At 41.6% G+C, this 18,756-nt stretch overlaps 1 protein-coding gene and 1 long non-coding RNA gene across 10 annotated transcripts; one reads left to right on the plus strand and one right to left on the minus strand.

Annotated features, from left to right (window-relative positions):
- Window positions 1-8,742: 8,742 nt before the first annotated feature.
- On the minus strand, window positions 8,743-12,774 carry ARMCX2 (armadillo repeat containing X-linked 2). 9 transcript variants are annotated; one of them, XM_036932796.2, is made up of 5 exons: window positions 12,662-12,774; window positions 11,997-12,406; window positions 11,398-11,461; window positions 11,007-11,085; window positions 8,743-10,649 (listed from the first exon to the last, which is right to left on the minus strand). In XM_036932796.2, the coding sequence occupies exon 5, from the start codon at window positions 10,532-10,534 to the stop codon at window positions 8,759-8,761; it is 1,776 nt and encodes a 591-aa protein (XP_036788691.2). In that variant the 5' UTR covers window positions 10,535-10,649; window positions 11,007-11,085; window positions 11,398-11,461; window positions 11,997-12,406; window positions 12,662-12,774; the 3' UTR covers window positions 8,743-8,758. The 9 variants fall into 9 exon arrangements, with proteins under 9 accessions (XP_036788691.2, XP_036788693.2, XP_036788695.2 ...); XM_036932798.2 differs by having other exon boundaries at window positions 11,997-12,068; window positions 12,662-12,767; XM_036932800.2 differs by having other exon boundaries at window positions 11,997-12,056; window positions 12,662-12,761.
- On the plus strand, window positions 12,318-18,493 carry LOC118936057 (uncharacterized). Its single transcript, XR_005034101.2, has 3 exons — window positions 12,318-12,451; window positions 16,951-17,387; window positions 17,904-18,493. It is a non-coding gene; the product is annotated as an uncharacterized LOC118936057 (long non-coding RNA).
- The last annotated feature ends 263 nt before the right edge of the window (window positions 18,494-18,756 follow it).

The following is an 18,756-nucleotide window of genomic DNA, read 5'->3' on the forward strand; positions in this document are numbered from 1 at the left end:
TATCAAAAAAAAAGTTTCCCTTCTTTTTCCTTATTTTTCAAAATTGACATAGCTCCTTTAAAATTTTAATACTACCATATAAATGTTAGAAGGTGTCAATCAAGTTTTAATACATTTTTTTAAAAGTCAAGCCATTTTTGTGTTCAAACATTGATCATAACATATTTTTTTATACACTGCTGAACTCTGCTTGCTGGTGTTTTATTTAAAATTTTCACATCTATGCTTATAGTGAGACATCCATAATTTTCTTTTTTTATACTGTCAGATTTTGATATAAAGGTTAGAACTTGTGTCATAAAATTCATTGTATAGTAATACTTCTTTCTGTTTTCTGAAAGAGTTTGTGTAAGATTGTGATTGTCTATTTCATCTGGGTCTGTTTTGTGGAGCAGAGGGGCTTTTAAATTCATTTAATTTTCTCAGGGGTTATAAAGTACTCTGGGTTTTTTTTTTCTTTTTGAGTCAGTTTTGGTAAGTTCTATTTTTCAAGGAATTCATGCATTTCATCCATGTTCTTAAATTCATTGTCATAACATTAGTCATAGTATTGTCTTATCTTTTAAAATCTCTGCTTATTTATTATTATGTCCTTTTGCCCATTGCTGATACTGTTTATTGACACCCTTTTTTTTCTTGATTGGTCTCACCAAAGGTTTGTCTTTTTTTATTACACCAAAGGGCCAATTTTTGGCTTTGTTGATACTATCTAATGTATTTTTGCTTTGTATTTCATCTCTTTCTGTTCTTGTCTTTTTCATTCTTCTGTCTTTGGGTTTCTGTTCATCTTTTTTGAACTTCCTAATTTGGATGCTCACCATATTAATGTTCAGCCCTTTTTCTAGTCTAACTGAAGATTTAAAAAAAAAAGCTTTATTGAACATAATTGACATACAAACAATTCAGCTATTTAAAATGGACAATTCAATATTTTTTAGTATTTTCACAAAGGTTGTGCAACCATGGCCATGATCAATTTTAAAACATTTTTATCACCCCAAAAAGATGCCCTGTACCCATTAACTGTCATTCTCCACCTCTCCTTCACTGCCCTTCCAGCCCTTATCAACCATTATTCTATTTTCTGTCTCTATAGATTTGTCTATTCTGGACATGTCATAGAACATAAAAATTTAAGGCCATAAGACTAAGAACAACAAATGTTGGAAAGGACGTGGAGAAAGGAAAACCTTTCTACACTGCTGGTGGGAATGTAAGCTATTTCAACCATTGTGGAAAGCAGTAAGGAGGTTCCTCAAAAAACTAAAAATAGAAATACCATTTGACCTGGGAATTCCACTCCTAGGAATTTACCCAAAGAATTTAATTTCTCATATTCAAAAAGACATATGTACCCCTATATTTATTGCAGCACTATTTACAATAGCCAAGATATGGAAGCAAGCTAAGTGTCTATCAGTAGATGAATGGATAAAGAAGAGGTGGTACATATACACAATGGAATACTATTCAGCCATAAGAAAGAAACAAACCCTACCATTTGCAACAACATGGATGGAGCTGGAGGATATTATGCTCAGTGAAATAAGCCAGGTGCAGAAGTACAAGTACCTAATGATTTCCCTCATTTGTGGAGTATAACAATGAAGCAAAACTGAAGGAACAAAACAGCAACAGACTCCAAGAAGGGACTAGCTGTTACCAAAGGTGAGGGGTTGGGGAGGACGGGTTAGGAGGGAGGAAGAAGGGGATTGAGAGGTATTATGATTGGCACACATGGTGTGGGGAGGATGATGGGGAAGACAGTGTAGCACAGAGAAGACAAATAGTGACTCTGTGGCATCTTACTACACTGATGGACAGTGACTGCAATATATGGGGAGGTCGCAATAATATGGGTGAATGTAATGACCACATTTTTTCATGTGAAGCCTTCATAATAGTGTATATCAATAATACCTTAATAAAAAATAAATAAATAAAAGTTATTACCTTAAAAATTAAGGTCATAAATTTCTTTTGAAATAGTGTTTTTTCTGAATCTTGCAAATTTTGATCTTTAGTAATTTCATTATTATTTAGCTCTTAGTATTTTTAAATTTCCATTATGCTTCTTTTTAAATCCATGAATTATTTGGAAGTATGTTTTAAAATTTCAAAACACATGGGGTTTTAAAATGTTATCTTGTTAATGATTTCTATACTAATTTCACTTTGGTCTGATAAAGTGTTCTTTATGATACTGAATCTTAGAAATTTGTTGAGACTTGTTTTATAGCCAAGTACATGATCAGTTATTGTAAATGTCCTACGTGTACTTGAGAAAAAGGTGTATTTTCATATTACTGGGTGCACAATATATCCACTAAATCAGCTTGTTGATGATATTGTTCACTCTTCTATATCTTTATTTTTTTCCTTGTCTTTAATACTTTAGAGAAGTATTCTCCCATGTGATTGTTGATTTGTTCATTTCTTTTTATAGTTCTATAACATTTTTTCTTATATATTTTGAGGTTACTCTTAATGCCCATACATTTATTTACTTATTTTTGCATATTTTAAAAATTGAAGCATAGTTGATATACAATATTATACTGGTTTCAAGTATACAACACAGTGTTTCAACAGTTACACACATTATTAAATCATCACCCCAACTAGTGTAGTTACTATCTGTCAATATAGAAAGATGTTAGAGCTATTGACTATATTCTCTATGCTGTACTTTCATCCCTATTTTATGTTATGTTTAAGATTTTGTACCTCTTTATCCCCTTCACTTCTTTCACCCATCACCCCCAATCCCCAACCCCCCCAGAGGTAACCACCAGTCACTTCTCAGTGTCTCTGAATCTACTGCTGTTTTGTTCATTTGGTTTTGCTTTGCTTTTAGATTCCACATATAAGTGAAATCATATGATATTTTTCTTTCTTTGCCTGGTTTATTTCACTTAGTGTAATACTCTCTAGGTCCATCCATGTTGTCACAAATGGCAGGATTTATTTCTTTTTTATGGCTTAATAATATTCCATTGTGTATATATATATATATATCTATATATATATACACACACACACACCACATCTTCTTTATCCATTCATCTATTGATGGGCACTTTGGTTGCTTCCATATCTTGGCTATTGTAAGTAATGTAGCGATACATGTAGGGGTGCATATATCTTTTCAAATCAGAGATTCTGTTTTCTTTGGGTAAATTCTGGAAGTGGAGTTACTAGGTCATATGGCATTTCTATTTTTACTGTTTTTAGGAACTTCCATACTACTTTCCATAGTGGCTGCACTAGTTGACATTCCCACCAACAGTGTAGGAGGGTTCTCTTTTCTCCACATCCTCACCGACACTTGTTTTTCTTGTCTTTTGGATAGTGGACATTCTGACTGGTGTGAAGTGATAACATTGTTAACTGTCCATACATTAGAATTATTTGTGTGTGTGTAATGGAACCTTTTGTCATTTGAAAAATCTTATTTTGAAATAATATAGATTTACAGGGAGCTGCAAGAATAGTATAGAGAGGTCTTCTGTACCCTCCACACAGTTTCCCCCAATGGTTACATCATACATAACTATAGTGTGATATCAAAATTAGGAAACTGGCATTGGTACAATGTGTGTGTATGGTTCTATGCCATTTTATCACACCATTGCAATCAAGACACAGAACTATTCCATCACCACAAAGTTATCTTTTGTGCTCTTTCTAGTCACGCACACTCCATTCCACATACTAAACTCCTGGTGACCACTTACCTGTTCTCCATCTCTGTAATTTTTTTTATTTCAAGAATGTTATATAAATGGGACCACAAAGTATATGACCTTGCGATATTGTCCCTTTTTTTCATTCAGTACAATTCCCTTGAGATCCTCTCAAGTTGATGTGTATATCAAGAGTTCATTCCTTTTTATTACCAAATAGTATTACATGATATGGATGTACAATTTGTTTAACCATTTACTTATTTTGTTAATCTTTAATAATGCTTTCTGTCTTAAAATCTATTTTGTCTCATATTAATTTGGCAGTACCAACTTCCTTTTGGTTAGTGCTTGCATGGTATAATTTTCTACCCTTTTACTTTCAAACTTTCTGCATGCTTATTCCTTAGCATGTAGCTAGATTTTAAAAATCTGACAATATCTTTTAACTAATAAGTGTAGCCCATTTTCAGCTATTGTGACTACTAATTGTGATTACTAACACATGTGAACTATGTGATTTCTATTTGTCTGGCTTGTTTGAGGCTTCACTTTTCCCATTTCTTATTATCTTTTATGTTAAAATTTTTAGTGCATTTTTTTCCTTTAATGCCTTAGACGTTATACACTCTATTATTTTAGTGGTCACTCTTGAAATTTTATCATTCATGACTAACTGAAGTCTAGAGGTAATCAATATATAAATAATAAGTGAAAGCCCCAATTGTGATTAATTAGGAATGATCTAAACTTATGTTTTTAGTCAGGCCCACTCAAAATCTATAATCTACTTTTTTGTTCTGATATTGCCATTCACCCTAGACTTAAGGTGTTTTCATATTTCAAAGCATAAGGGTACATAAGGCAAATTGCTATTTATTTTCCTTATAAGCAGGGCACAGTGAGAACTATTTTCAAAAGGCCGAGAAAAGGTATTCTGGTAAAGTGGTGAATTTAACTGATATCAGAACTAAGTAATAGAAAAGGCCAATTTCTCAACTCATTCTTCAGATTGTCTTGGTCTGACAGCTTTAAATGGAAGGACATTGTTACAGTAGGATTCGTTAATGGCTCTATTTTATCTTTTACTTTGAACAGGTATTCCATAATTTAGTTCACTCATTGTTTCCACTGGAAGTTGCTCAGTGTCCTTAGAAACAAACATCTGATACCACTAATTCCTTTTCTCCATGAAATCATCCTATAGGTGAAACTACCTTGTCACCTAGAACCTATTATAAGAGGGAAAGCACTCTCAGGGAATACTAGGTTGTTAGTTTTCAACCCCAGATTGTGGAAGGAAGTCTCATTTGTACTTTGCCCATCTCAACCCCAAAAGCCCATGTTTTCTTGTTACTCCATTGCTTGCTACCCCATTTTTTATCTTAGTCTGTAGCCTTTTGCTTAGGCACAAAAATGGACTTTAAGGCAAGATATTGTGATAAATCTTACAAGTAACAGAAAATTGAATAACCTTGCTGATAAAGAGTGGAAACAAGTGCAGCTCCAGAGACTCCAAGAGCAGGAGTTTGTGTCACTTCATCCTTGTGCTCGACCACTAAAATTACAGCCCTGTATTCCCAGTCCTCCCATTTATCCGTTCGTATTCTTAAAAGAAAAAGAAAAAGAACAAGATCGCTTCCTGATCCAATTGTTTACCCAGACCACCAATAAATTAAAGCAAGGAAGGCAGTACTGTTCAGTGCAAACATGGTTGTGAGAACTGTCGCATGTTACCCATGTCCTGGACATACAATTTAAAAGGTAAAAACTATAGTACAGAATGTTTAAAGACATGTTTCAACAGTCACATTTCAGCAATAATAGAACACTATACAGCTGGTGCTCAATTCCTGGTGCCTGTTGTTATTATTTTACTAAGTCAAATCTTCTCAAAGAAATCTCAGCCACCCTTGAGTATGCTGTTGATCTTTCACATGTGATGTTATTGAAGACACAAAAACTCAGACTTTAGGAAAGGAAATATTTGCCTATGTGTGATTCTTAGCTCATTCATAAAGCCAGATGACATATCTCTATGCATGGGAATAGGCTTGATCTGAAGGGGATGGAAGTTTCCACTGCTAATTAGAGCAAAGGAAGCTGGTTGGATTACCTTAATAGCTAGGATCAAGCTAAGAGATGCTAATGCATCCACCTTCAGTACAGGAGCTCAGATACCACCTCTACCTTACCTAGAAGAAGATATTTCTATTTCAGGATTGATATCTTTTTAGCTTCTCCTTATTAAGGGTTCAAACCATCTTGGGTCTAGCCTCACCCAGGGTCATCTTATTACCACAGCAATGATATTCTTTATTACATGGCCGTGGGTTCAATGTCAAAAACTGAGTAAGATCAACATTAGGCTCGAGAGTCCTCCATCCGTTCTCTCCTAAAAGGAGAAAAAGAAAAAAGGCCTTAACTTTCCTTTGAAAGATCCACTACTGATCTTTTCAAAAAACTTCTCAAGTATTATAAGCTGTCAAGCCTGCAGCTGTGGATGCAAGTTTTCCAAAATTCTCATTTCACTTGAAAGCTCACATTTAATTGTTGGTGACGAACACTGTCAGTTGTTTTCCTTGAAGGCCCACCTCATTCATTTCCAAGAAAATGTCTGCTCAATAACCAAGTCTGAAAAACCATGGTTTTGTACCAGTTTTTCAAGTAAAAATGGTGTTCACAGACAAGAGCAGCTAATTGAGGAAGAAACTCAAATGATTGTGCAAAGACTTTTCTTCAAGGCAACCTCTGGAGCAGAAGTGTTTTGTGTACACTTCCTATTTTACCACACCAAACATTAAAAAGACATGCACTCAAGCAACAAGATTTAATAAAATTTATAATTTTATTATAAAAGACTCCATTAAGGACATCTTAAAATGAAACGATTTTTTAAATGTTTTGAGTGTGTGGCTGTAAAGAAATCAGTCACCACTGGTACAGTCTGGGGACACTTGATCTATGGTAAGGCATCAGAAGTTTTACCCACCGTTACTTTTGTACCATTAGTACAAATGTCAACACACTAAAAATAGAAGATAATATGTTAGTATTGTTTTGAGAATATTTTTGACTTTACAATTTCAGGACCTGTAGTGGTCTATAGACTACACATTGAGAGCCACTAATGTACAATATAACCCCACTTCTGTGTAAAAATACAGAGATGACATAATAAACATCAGAAAAATTTTTCCCAATTTTCAATTGCAGGAGCCTTTTTTGACTGATGCCACAGGTTCTTACATATGGTGAATATCTTTTCATGCCAGTAATATGGAATTATATTACACGTTTTAACAGTTGTGTATTTTACTGTGTGGACATACCACTTACTGTTTAGCCAATTCCATACTGTTAGAGTTAAGTTGCTTCTAATTTTTCTCTTAGGAACAGTGCTCAAATGACCATTCTTGGATATTCCTCTGTGTAAAATTATTTGATTCTTTCCTTAGGTAAAAAAAAACCCTACGAATGGAATGTTTGGCTGAAAGGCAGGTATAACTTGAAAGCTTATGCAGATTATCAAACTGTCTTCCATATAAATTGTATCAATATATAATACCAATCTGTCCCTTTCCTATATGGCCCCCTCCTATGAGTCTCTATCTCCATCCTTGTCACAGTGTACCACGTATTTGCATAAAAATGAGGATTTTGTGAATGGTGTCAGGGGAGTAGGCTGGGTCTGGAAAATCTCTGGGACCCTTTTCATTTCCTTCTTTCATTGTTTCAGTGGGCCAGGGAGGAGAGGTGGGAAGATGCATCTGCAATTAAGGGAACTCAGAGGTCGGGGTGGGATTCCCATAAAGGCCTCACCACTATCCCTCTTCTAAAGGAAGCAGACCTGGGCCTCTAACCCAGGGGGAAAAAAAACACCACCACTCTTTGCTCCAGGAGTCATTCTCTCACACTACTTTTTTCTCATCATTAGAAAGGGTAATTCACTTCGGCATTACTTGGTCTCTAGAATTGCCCAAGAAAGAGGGTTTTCTCTGTCAGGACCTGCACTGGTTGTACAATCCTCCCTGTCTGTTGACCTACAGCTAAGTCAGGCAGCAGATCTTGGTGCTTTTTGGGGGTTAAGCATCTCTTATCACCACTATTCCCTAACAGTTATTATAGTCATCACCCTATTTCGCTCTTCATCTCATGCTTGGTTTATCATAGCTTACTTAAAAAAATGTCTCATTTCCAGTCTCCATGCCTGATCCCATCCTATCTCCAAGCCATTTTGCACATTGCCACCAGGTTACTTTTCCTTTTGTCAAAAACGCCTAGAAACTCCCAGAATATGACACGATTTCAGTATCTCAGCTTGGCATTCAAGCTCTTTCCTCAACTTTCCTCATCCATATTTTCACCTTTTATCTCTAATCATTCCTCTTCCCACAGCTTGCATTCCAGGCAAACCAGTTACCTTTCTATTCAAGCCATTTTCCCCTTCTGGAGTGCCATGTTTTCTCATGCAGTCCTTCAGGGCCCAGCTTATGTGCTTTTCCTCCTTGAAGGTTTCTAGCAACTTCTGTTTCATTTAACCAGATGGTATCTATTTGACAAATGAGCATATATATGCCAAGGTACTGTTAGTAATCATTTTTTATTTATGTACTTATCTCTCCGGCTAGATTTAAAATTCAAGCATGAGAACAATTTTATTTTTATCATTTGAAACATACAACTTTATTGATGATACACAAATGAAGTCTTTGGTGAATAAATTCAAGTCAAAACAAATGATAGAAGTGTAGGGTATTTATCATGGACAGGTTCACTGTCAATTCACATAGAGGAACAAGTAAAAATATTTCCATTCAAGCAGCACAATTAAAGTCACAAATGTGTTTTTAGTACAAGAGGACTATTTATTTGGTATTCATAAAATAGTTCGGCTTAAAGCTGGAGACTGTCACAGATAACATCACTCTGGATGATGCATTATTTAAAACTGGCAGCTGAAAGGATCCCTTTACTATATGAGCAAGTGGAAAAGCAGTAACTTTCAATTTTCTTTGCTCCCAGACTGCAATACCAAATTTCAAGTCTTTTGAGGGAGGGCACCTAGCCAATCAGAATTTGTCCACTAGTTTTATGACTTTCACTTTCACCAAGAGATCATGGTGATCTGCTAAGGCTCGAATTTTCTTAACACACACTCCAGATGTAGTGCATAGGTAAAAAAGGGAACCTTTATTGAATTCTCTGTAGTTGAATACTTCTGCTCTGAGATTATCATAGATTATCTCAAATAGGGTAAGGGCATTAATAAGAATTTCTGATTCCACGTAAGAGTTATAGAGGGAACTAAACGATGCTGGCACTTGGGTACTGAGCAGTTTTTTTAACATATCTGGATTTTCAGCAAAATTCGAAAGTATTTTCAGAATCTCAACCTTGATTTTTCCACCTCCCTGAGATAGCAAACGGAAAAAGTTTGCAATGGAATTGACAAGCAGGTGCTGGTAGTCATTAGTAATAGTCATGTTTGTTAAAAATTTTAGTCCAACTACCTGTACTGCGGAGTTCAGGTTAGAGGCCATGATATCATCCATCACTTTATTCATGTATACCTGAAGACGGCCTTGATTTTCATAATTCTCACTCAGGTTATTCATGGCCATTAAGGCTTTTTCCTTAATGTGGGGATCGGTTTTGTTGATCATATTTGCAATAATTGGGAGGCCTCCCAATTTTCGAATTGTGTCTTGGTTGCATGAATAATTGGCGTTGTTGCTCAAAGTAAGCAAAGCTACTTGTTGGATGAAAGGATCATCCGATTTTTGTAGCAAAGCAAGTACTTTCCTGAGATCTCGGACACCCAGAATCTCATCAATTTCATAAGGAAAGGGGCGCTTCTGCATGGGAGGGGGTTTCCTTCCTCTCCCTCTCTGCTGAGTATCAGGCTCAGAGTCTGACTCCGACTCTGTGTCAGTCCACCCAGACTCCCCTTCCTCAGAATCAGGAACCTCTGCCAGAAAAGCCTGTCCCCCATTAGCGGAGGCTGCCGCAGCTGCCGCAACCCCATCCCCAGGGCGGAAGCCCAGCCCCAATTCATCTACTTCAACCTTGTTTTTCTTGCCCTTGCCCTTGCCTCCAGTCCGGGACCTGGTTCCGCTCTTGGCTCCACCTTTGGGTACAGCTCCCGTCGCCGACCCGGTCTTAGGTATAGCTCCAGTATGAGCCCCAGGGGTCGCTTTCTTGGCGGTGGCGGCTGTTCTAGGAGACCCTGAAGTCCCAGGGGCCTCTGCAGCCCCGGGGGATGCTGCCGCCAACGCAGTAGGCGCTGCGGGTACCAGAGCCTCCGCAGTGGCCTCGGGAGGTGCTGGCGCCCCAGGAGACACCCCAGGCGCCTCTGCTTGGCTAGAGGCTTCTGCCAATTTGGGAGCCCCTGCCATTGAGGGAACCTCTGCTTCCCCGGGGGTTGGAGCCATTACAGAAGGTGCTGAGGCCACAACTACTGGCTCCGCCTTAGGCGCAGCCCCAGCTTGTTCTGCTTCCTGGCCCTGACTTCCTGCCCCACTCTGAGGTTCAGCACTGTGTGCAGCTGGGGCGACTGCCTCAGCTCCAGTCATGTCCAGAACAGAGGCATCATCCTGGGCCCTGTCCTCTGCCCCTGGGTGAACTGGGATTGGAGGACCGAATCCGGGCCCAAGGTCAATTGTGAATCCGGCCCTTATCCCAGCCCTAGCCCTGGCTCCAGTCCCTGCCACAGCCCTGGCCTTGGGCTTGGGCAGTCTCTTCTTCATCTGGTTTCTTCCCCTGGCGTATTTGTAGACACAGTACCAGGCACTAGCCCCGATCACTATCCCCGCGGCTACACAGCCAGCATCCCGAACGCGGCTCATGGTGCAGATGGAATAATTCTCTGACCGAGAGCGTGTAGCTGACTTGCCCAAGTGGGATGCGTCACGTCTGGACCAGGCGCTTCAGCTCAGGCTCGGGCTGCAAGCTTAGCAGGACCTGGGGTAGAGGATAGAAATGAGGCTTAGGGCTCTGGTTCACTTCGTGTTTAACCAGGCCTGCTTGCAGGAGTTTGGCACATAATGCTTGGTGGTTGGACTAGTACCCAGAACAGGATTCAAGGCCTGTGTTTGTGGATTCAGGGCCCTGGTTGTCCAACATTTCCTACATCTTCATCCCTAGCCTGCCTTGCCCAATGCCAACAAACACAATTTCACCGCACCTTAATGGGGGACAGAGGTAATAGGGTCATCAGGAAGGCTGGTGGAGAGTGGGAAAGACAGTAGAGATCCAAGATTCTTCTCTGATCCCCCCACTTCCACCCCAAGGGTCTCCAGATGGTGCTCATGCACATACCAAAACCTGCTGGGAACAGGAGCACTTTAGTCTCTTCCACCAGGCATGTACTTGTACAGGGCCCAAAAAGCAGACAGACCTGCAGAGAGATCCCAGAAAGGGCTTTTTTGGGGGTCCCTTGGACCTTGGTAGATTCCACTTCCTTTCCTAATTTGAACATCTGTGGGCCAATTTTCTCCCTCTCAGGGCTCCTTGTTCCTTCCTTATCTTCTCTTCCTGGACCACAATGCCACACCCCTTTCCCTGCACCAAAAAGGACAGGCCCTGGGCAAATGTGTCTTGTAAACAGGGAGAATATGGGGGAAGAGGAGTCTCTGGTTCCAGATTCTGCTCTGGTTTCCGCCAGTCCCACATCAGGTGTTCCCAGACAGACTACACCCCCCACACTGACCTCCAAGGATTCAGGTCTGCTTCACCTTCCTTCAGTTTAGTTAGAGCTTCATCCTAAGGACAGACTGAAGGGCAGACAGACAGTAGGCATTGGAGACCTAGGTCCTGGTGAATGGCAGATACCCAGGACAAGAGTCCCCATAATTGCATTCACATGCAATTCACATACCAGGACGAAAACGGTTCTACCTCTCAATTCCTTCAACTCTCTTCCCCCCATCTGTCCCCATCACCCCTCCTGCACTGACTCCCCAAGCAGTCAACCCCTCCTCCCCTTTGCTCCGCCCCGCCCATCCGCCATTTCTCGGGCACACAGCCACACCCCTTCTCCTGCACCGAAGCGGGAGGGGGCGGGGCAAGGGTGCTGCGAAAGCGGGATGGGACGCGGAGCAGGGGATTACCGCCCAACAGTCTAGTGTCCCCCGCCTAAGACCACCGCTCCAGGCTTAGCATAAGCCTGCAGAACAGGGGCCTGAAAAGTCTGCCCTTCCGGTTTGAGGGTCGTGACTTGCCACTGTTTCTCTGCTCTGGGCTCCGCCTCCCACCCCCAACCCAAATCCCCCTCCCACCCCGTAACCGCCATTTCTCCCGCCTGCGTACCCGAACTCCTTGTGCAGGGCTGAAAAAACGGGAGTGAAGGGCTGTGTGGGCCGGAGGTGTCTGGAGAGCAGCCTGGGAGTTAGCACGGCGGTTTAATCCCACATTCTCTCAGAGTGCCCCCTCCTGTGAAGCCCCAACAGCGCCAAACCCGCCATCTCCCCTCCAGAGGCTGGCACTCCCATTTCCCAGCACCCCAAAGGCGAGGGGCCGGCCGGGGGAGGAGAAGGGAGGGGCAGTGGTCTGGGAAGATATCCGGAGAGTGAGGGTGGGAGTGAACTGGCTGGATTGTTTCCAAATTGCGTTCCCCTCCTGTCACCCGTTCCCAACCTCCCCACTGGCCTTATATGCGCTGCCACGTTATTTCTCTTCCCTCCTCCTCTCAAAACAGGACGGGATGTTGGGTGCGGGGCCTGAGTGCCAAAAACAAAACCAGAAAACACTGCCTGGTAGAGGAGGTAAGCGGAAACTCCGCAAGGATGTCTGAGTCTTTACGTTCCCCCTCTTCCCCTCTCCCCGCCGCCCACCAAAATGAGCTGCGACTCCGCGCGGGGTTCTGGAAAGTCGGCCAGGAGCGGGCGAGGCGGAGGCGCCCGCGGCCTCAGACTCCTGCATCTCTGGGTTACCCCCTTTCAGGGGTGCCAGGCCATGCCCACCCTCACACCCACCTGCCCGGATCTGGGGGAATTTTGTCCTCCTCCTCCTCGCCTGGGTTAAACGCACGGCAGTGCGCAGCGAAATAGAGTTGGTACCCAGAGGAGGCCGGGGGACGGCGGTCCGGGCTTTAAGTACCTTTGCTCACGTCAGCTCTTGGTCACGTGAGGGCCGCATCGCCAGTAAGCTTGGGTCCCCAATTTCCACTCCCACCAAGAGTAGGACAAGACCTCTCCTTTACTCCCACTCCCACCACAGCCCATCACATCAGGTCCTGCCACTCAGTTTTTGCCTTTGTAGTCTCGAGGGCCAATAGAAGCCCCTTCTCCCTAGGTTAGTATTTGCCTTTCTCTGGTTACCGAGGAGAAGATGGACACTTTTGGAGGACTATTGACAATTTAACTTTTTTTTGTTGGGGACTTGTCTCATCTCTTCCTGGGCAACTGGACATGCTCCCCTCGCTCCATCTCCAATCCCCCATCCAAGGGGGCCCATCATTTCCCTTGCTTTTGGGCTCCTGCTCCAGCATAGGTAAGGCGCAGAGTGTCAGAAAGGAGACAAAGTGTGGGATTTGGGGTCTGTACTTCGGTAACACTCCCCTGTTTTGTTTTTAAAGTTCTCACCACCCTTTATTATTATAGTAAGAAAATACAAGGAAACAAGAGTTTGGTGTGAGAAGCAACAACAAAAAAAGAAGGCATGTTTTATAAAAAAGATTTCCCACTAATATTGGAAGACATCATTAATTTTGGTTATTTTTTATTGCATAGGAAATGAATTCTATTGGCCACATAGGAAATCATTTCCAAAACATGTTAAAGTATTTGAACATCTAAAACTGGAATTTTTCTCAACAAGATAAGCATGCTTCCATATGATCTCCATATTGATCCATGGAGAGCTGTTCAGTTGTCTGATCTTATTCATTTTGGACAAATAATATCCTACTTTTCCTCTTCTGGGACAGCTTTTAAGTTGGATTAATAAATGATCCTGTCTTGTTCTGTTGGAGAAACACATTTATTTAATGGTCACAAACCTTTGCTGACTGCTGTGTGAACCTCCTGTAATTTGGTGGCTTTAACTATGACAGTTTTGAACACCTGTCCCTGGATTAGGTTCCAGCTTCGTGATTCAGCTCTGGGCAGAAGGAAGAGCTTTTGAAAGAGCCAAAGAAATGATGGATGTGAGGGATGCAGAGATGGACAAATCCTCCTTGTTCTATCAAGAGAAGGGGGAAGGTGCTGCCCCTCTTCCCCCTCCCATATTCCAGAGCCTCTCATCCCCTGCATCAGGCACCTAACTCTGTCGCTCACTCCAGAAGTATACATGAACAGGTGACCAAGGTGGTAAATGACATTTTTAGTCAGGTGACCAACCGGTGTCAATGCCTTTGGCTTCTTCCCTACCTCAGAGGTAACTGGGGAGGACAGAAAGGATTGGTGCCCCCACCTTCCCCTGCAGCTGTGGGCTTCCATGAAGCCTGGAGGAGTGACTGCTGGGGGGAGCACCCAGGTCTGCCTGCTCTGCCCTCCTCCAAGTTAATGGTGCTCCTAACATTGCTGCTACCACCTGGCCTGAGAGGTGCAACCTGCTGGGCTCCTCTCCTCTGGCTTCCTTTCTGCAAGGCAGCCAGGGAGAGCCTAACCTTACCGCAGGTCCCTACCTGCAGCCCAGACCCACCTCGGTGCCTCCTTAGCTGGATGTATGCACGCACAAGGGACTCTCCCCTCAGACTGTACTGATTAACCTAGAGCAGGCATTCTCAGCTGGCCACCTCTGTGGTCTACCTGAAATTGTACAAAGGGTTTTGTTTGTGATTGTATGTGCGGTCTAGTGCTTTTTAGTTTTTTTTTAGGACTAGAGGTCATTGACCTCATCAATTTCTCAAGGGGTCTGTGACCTCTCCTCCAGACATTAAGAATCAATACAATGGCCTAGAGAGTCTGTGTTATATATAAGAACCCAGATTAGGGTTTTTTTCTCTGGTAATAAAAGTAATATGTATTAGTGGTTAAAAAATATTCAGAACAATAAGGAAATATATAAAGTATCCAGGGAAAGAGCTCTGGGATTTTTTCCACTCACAGCCACTGTTGATGATTTCCAACTTTCTTCTTATGCACATGTTAGTAAATGCATTTGTGCTTGTAAATCAGCTCCAAACTGAGGAACAATAAATAAATAATCAGCATTTGGAATTTGTATTGTAATTGCAGTAAATTTGCAGATTAATTTGAGAAACATTAACATCTTAAAATCAAGGCTTCCCTCCAGGTATTTGGTAGTCTCCATTTTGCTCAGATCTATTTTATGTTTGTTAATCAGATTTTTTAAGTTTCTTCAGCTAAGTAATTCTATTACTTGTTAGGTTTTCCCTAGGTATTTAGTAATCTTTGTTGCTGAAATGCTATACCTTTTCCAGTCAGAATTTCTGATAGGTAATTTTCTGCTTAAGGAAAATGTTCTACTATTATGTGTTTATTTTATATCTGTCAATTTTTGTCATCTGTTTTATTAATTCTAATAGTTTTCAGGTGAAACCTTTGTTTTTTTCAGGTATGTATACATAATCACCTACAAATGATGATTTTTCATTTCTTTCTTTCCAACCTTTATACCTTTTTTCCCCTTTTCTGCATGTGTTGCATTGACTAGAATCTCCAGAACTATGTTGAGTAATGGTGATGCTTGACAGCCTTCTAATCTTTTTATTGAAGTAAATGGGAATGCGTGTTTTGTTTTACCATTTGATGTAACTTTTGCTGTTTCTGGCATAGTCTCCCCTTTTTTCTAGGTTACTGTCACTTATGTTTACCACTAGTGCAAAAAAAAGCAGTACAAAGAAATCATGTCAGTGAGTGGAAGCAAATCATAATTTCTGTGGTGTTGGTAGCTCAGCAGGAGTGAGGAAATCCCCCAGGTCAGAAGAATGTCTGACATACTTTTCATCAGGCAGAGGATATTTCCTTTTATATCTGATTTAATTTAGCCAGGAATGATTCGTTAAATCATACATAATTCTTTACTGCACAGATAAAGTTTCCTCCTATTCCTATTTTGCTAATAGTTTTTTTAAAATTAAAGAATGGTTGATTAAATTTATCAAATGCTTGGATTGTAAGTAAGGCTTCTTTTCTTCTTCAGTTTGCTGTTGTGATGAATTATGCAGATAGACCAGTCTCCCTGTCACTGCAGTCTCCCTATAGCTTACTCTCAACATATCTCCAAGTTCAAACTCCCCACCGACTCCAGTGAAGTATCTGGCAAGTCCCTACTCTCTGCCTCATCTTCTACTGCTCTCCCTCTAGCCCAGCCATCCTGGCTTCCTAGAACACACTAGGCTTGTTACCTTCACAGGACCTTTGCATTTCCTTGTCATCCTGCCTGGGATAGTCCTTCCCCAGATATCACCATACTTAGATCCCTCACTGACTTCAGGCCTTTACTCAAAGGTCACCTTTCTAGTGATTCCTTTCCTGGCCACCATCTCAACTTTTCATGTATTCTTTTCCTGCCTTTAATTTTTTTCTTTTTTAGTACATATCATTAATGATGTCCTGTGTATTTTGTTTGTTTACTTTGTTTGTTGTTCGTCTCTCCCAGTACAATGTAAGGACCATCAGATTAGAGATTTAGGTCTGTTTTACTCACTGCCATAACCACAGTATGTAGAACACTGCATGACATGTAGTAGAACTCAGGGAACGTGCTGAATAAATGAATGAATGGCTTTCCAACACTGAACCACTCTTGCATTCCAGAAATAAAGCCTAGTTGGTTATGCCAAATTAGCAGATTTGCACACTCTCAGATAACTGGCTAAATCAGGGTCTTAAAACATTAAGATTGCTTTGACGTTCTAGGTTATTCAGATCAACCTCTTCTTCAGGACAATTTAAAAAGCTGGATGAAATATAGAAAACATTGATGAAATAACAAAAAATGAATAATAACTGGACCAAAATCAAAAGGCAAGAAACCAGAGCAGTACTTTGTCATAAAATACATGTAACATAAAATTTATCATCTTAGCCACTTAAAAAAAATATTTCTTTGAGTGGCAAGGGTAAAACTCATTTTGCAGTGAGAATGATTGTTTATGATATATGCTTTTTTAAAAAAAGTGAATCTTTTTCTTTTTAGATAAAAATAGTTTGATCATATTTTCTGACATTAAAAATAATGCATATTTGTGTAAAAAAAAAGAGAAGGAACAGAATAATGCTAACAAAAAATGACAAAATCCATTCCTACTCTCTTCTGCCTTTCCTAATACCCCTTTCCGCTTCCGCATTTCCAGGTATTTTCTGGGCTGCAGGGGTGAAGATTCGTGATTCCAAAGAAAAAAGCTGGGTTAAGAAGAGAAAAGAGTGGGACCATTCCCCCAGAGAAGCAGTAGAATTGGCCAGTAGTCCAGGAGAAGGTGATGCCCCTTCCAGTATCAGAGAAGGACAACACGTTTGTTGGGTGTGCAAGGACTAAAAAGAGTGACAGTCTCCTGTGGGGTTAGGAGGGAGGGGGCGGGTTGCCCTGTGCTTTGCTAATAATAGGAGGGGAATTTAGGATCCAAACTCACCAGGGATGTAGCCTCACGTGACCAGGAACCTTTGCGCTGAATCTTGGTCCAGCTAGCGCTTCCTGTTCAGGTAACCAGCTCCCTGTTTTCTCGGATGTGGCGTGACTGTGGGCAAAAAAGGAGGAGGAGGACAAGGAGGAAGCCAGTCCTGATTCCTGTAGGTCAGTGTGAGGGTGGGTGTGCTGGAGACTCCTGGAGTGGCGGTGGAGGGTAGCAGCACGATTTTCGAGTTTGGAGGAGCTTCCCTGTTTCCCCATGGGGACACCCAAACCCAACATCCTTTTCATTCCATGCCTTGTAAAAGGCAGGGCATTGCCCGCAGCAGAAATGGTTGGTGTTGATGGCTTGAGAAAGCGGAGGGGAGGAAGCGGTCGATTATCGGAGCGGGGCGGAACCATGGGGGACTGTGAAGTGAGAGACCGGCCTGACAACCTGGATTGGGGAACAGAGAAAGGTCGGGGTTTGGACCCACATTTGGGTGTTGGTGTGTTCACCCGAGCAGTGAGTCCCCATTGTCCCCTGTTTGTTCCTGTCTGGTTCTGGCTTCGGTCAGTGCATGTCTGCCGGTCCATCTATCAGTAGTGGGTTGTCGATGCAGTAGGAGAAGCCCAGCACCTCATTTCCATCTTCCCTCTCCCCCTCCCCCGCCCCCGCCCGCCAACCTCCCCATCCCTTAGATCCAGCTTGACTGCCGTTTCAGACTCCACCCCAAGGCGCTTTCACTAGCCTGAGAGAGACCCCTGAGACACTCGTACAGTTGTGACATGGGCCGTGCTCAGAATTTGGGCTTGATGACAACTGGACTGGCGATCGGGGCTGGCACCTGGTACTGCATATACCAACTAACCTGTGTTGGAGAGAAGAACAAGAAGAAACCAGCTGATTCGAAAGATGTTAATCCCGCCTACAAAAAGTTTAGAAAATACAGAAAACTATAAGGAAGAAAATAAAAATAAGCCACTAATAACTTCCATTCCTTGTCTTTCTCCCTGTGTAATAAACGTGGATGTGTGTGTTTAACATTATTGCAATTATCCCTTTTACTTCCTCCCAGCATTATTTTTTTTCAGGTTACCTTGCAGGGTATGCCTTTTATTAGTTAATGAAAATGCTTCCTAAGCATTCTTTTAAAGGATTGTTTCACAGTAACAAAATGTACTAATTACAATCTTCCCCTTTTGCTTGCCTTTCATGTACCAAGTATGAAAATTAGTTCTTAGATTCAGGTATGAAAAGAAATATTAGATGTTTTTACTTTCTAAAAAAGACCCCTCCATGTAAACTAAAGTCTACACAGATTTCTGAGGTGATGTTTTCCACACTAGTTATAGCTGTGCTATTCATCATCCAAGTTTTCAGATAGGCCAGTTAGGCAGCTTCTGTGCCACGCTTGACATAGAGGGCAGGGGGATTTGGTGAGGCTGGAGTCCCTGGGTAGGATCCAGCATCCCAGATGCATCTTATGTCCATTAGCCTTGAGTTCCTACTCCTTTTTCTGGGCTGTCGGGGAGCAGGCTATAGTAAAAGTCC

The sequence above is a fragment of the Manis pentadactyla genome, chromosome X (assembly GCF_030020395.1).
Source record: "Manis pentadactyla isolate mManPen7 chromosome X, mManPen7.hap1, whole genome shotgun sequence".
NCBI classification, from domain to species: Eukaryota; Metazoa; Chordata; class Mammalia; order Pholidota; family Manidae; genus Manis; species Manis pentadactyla.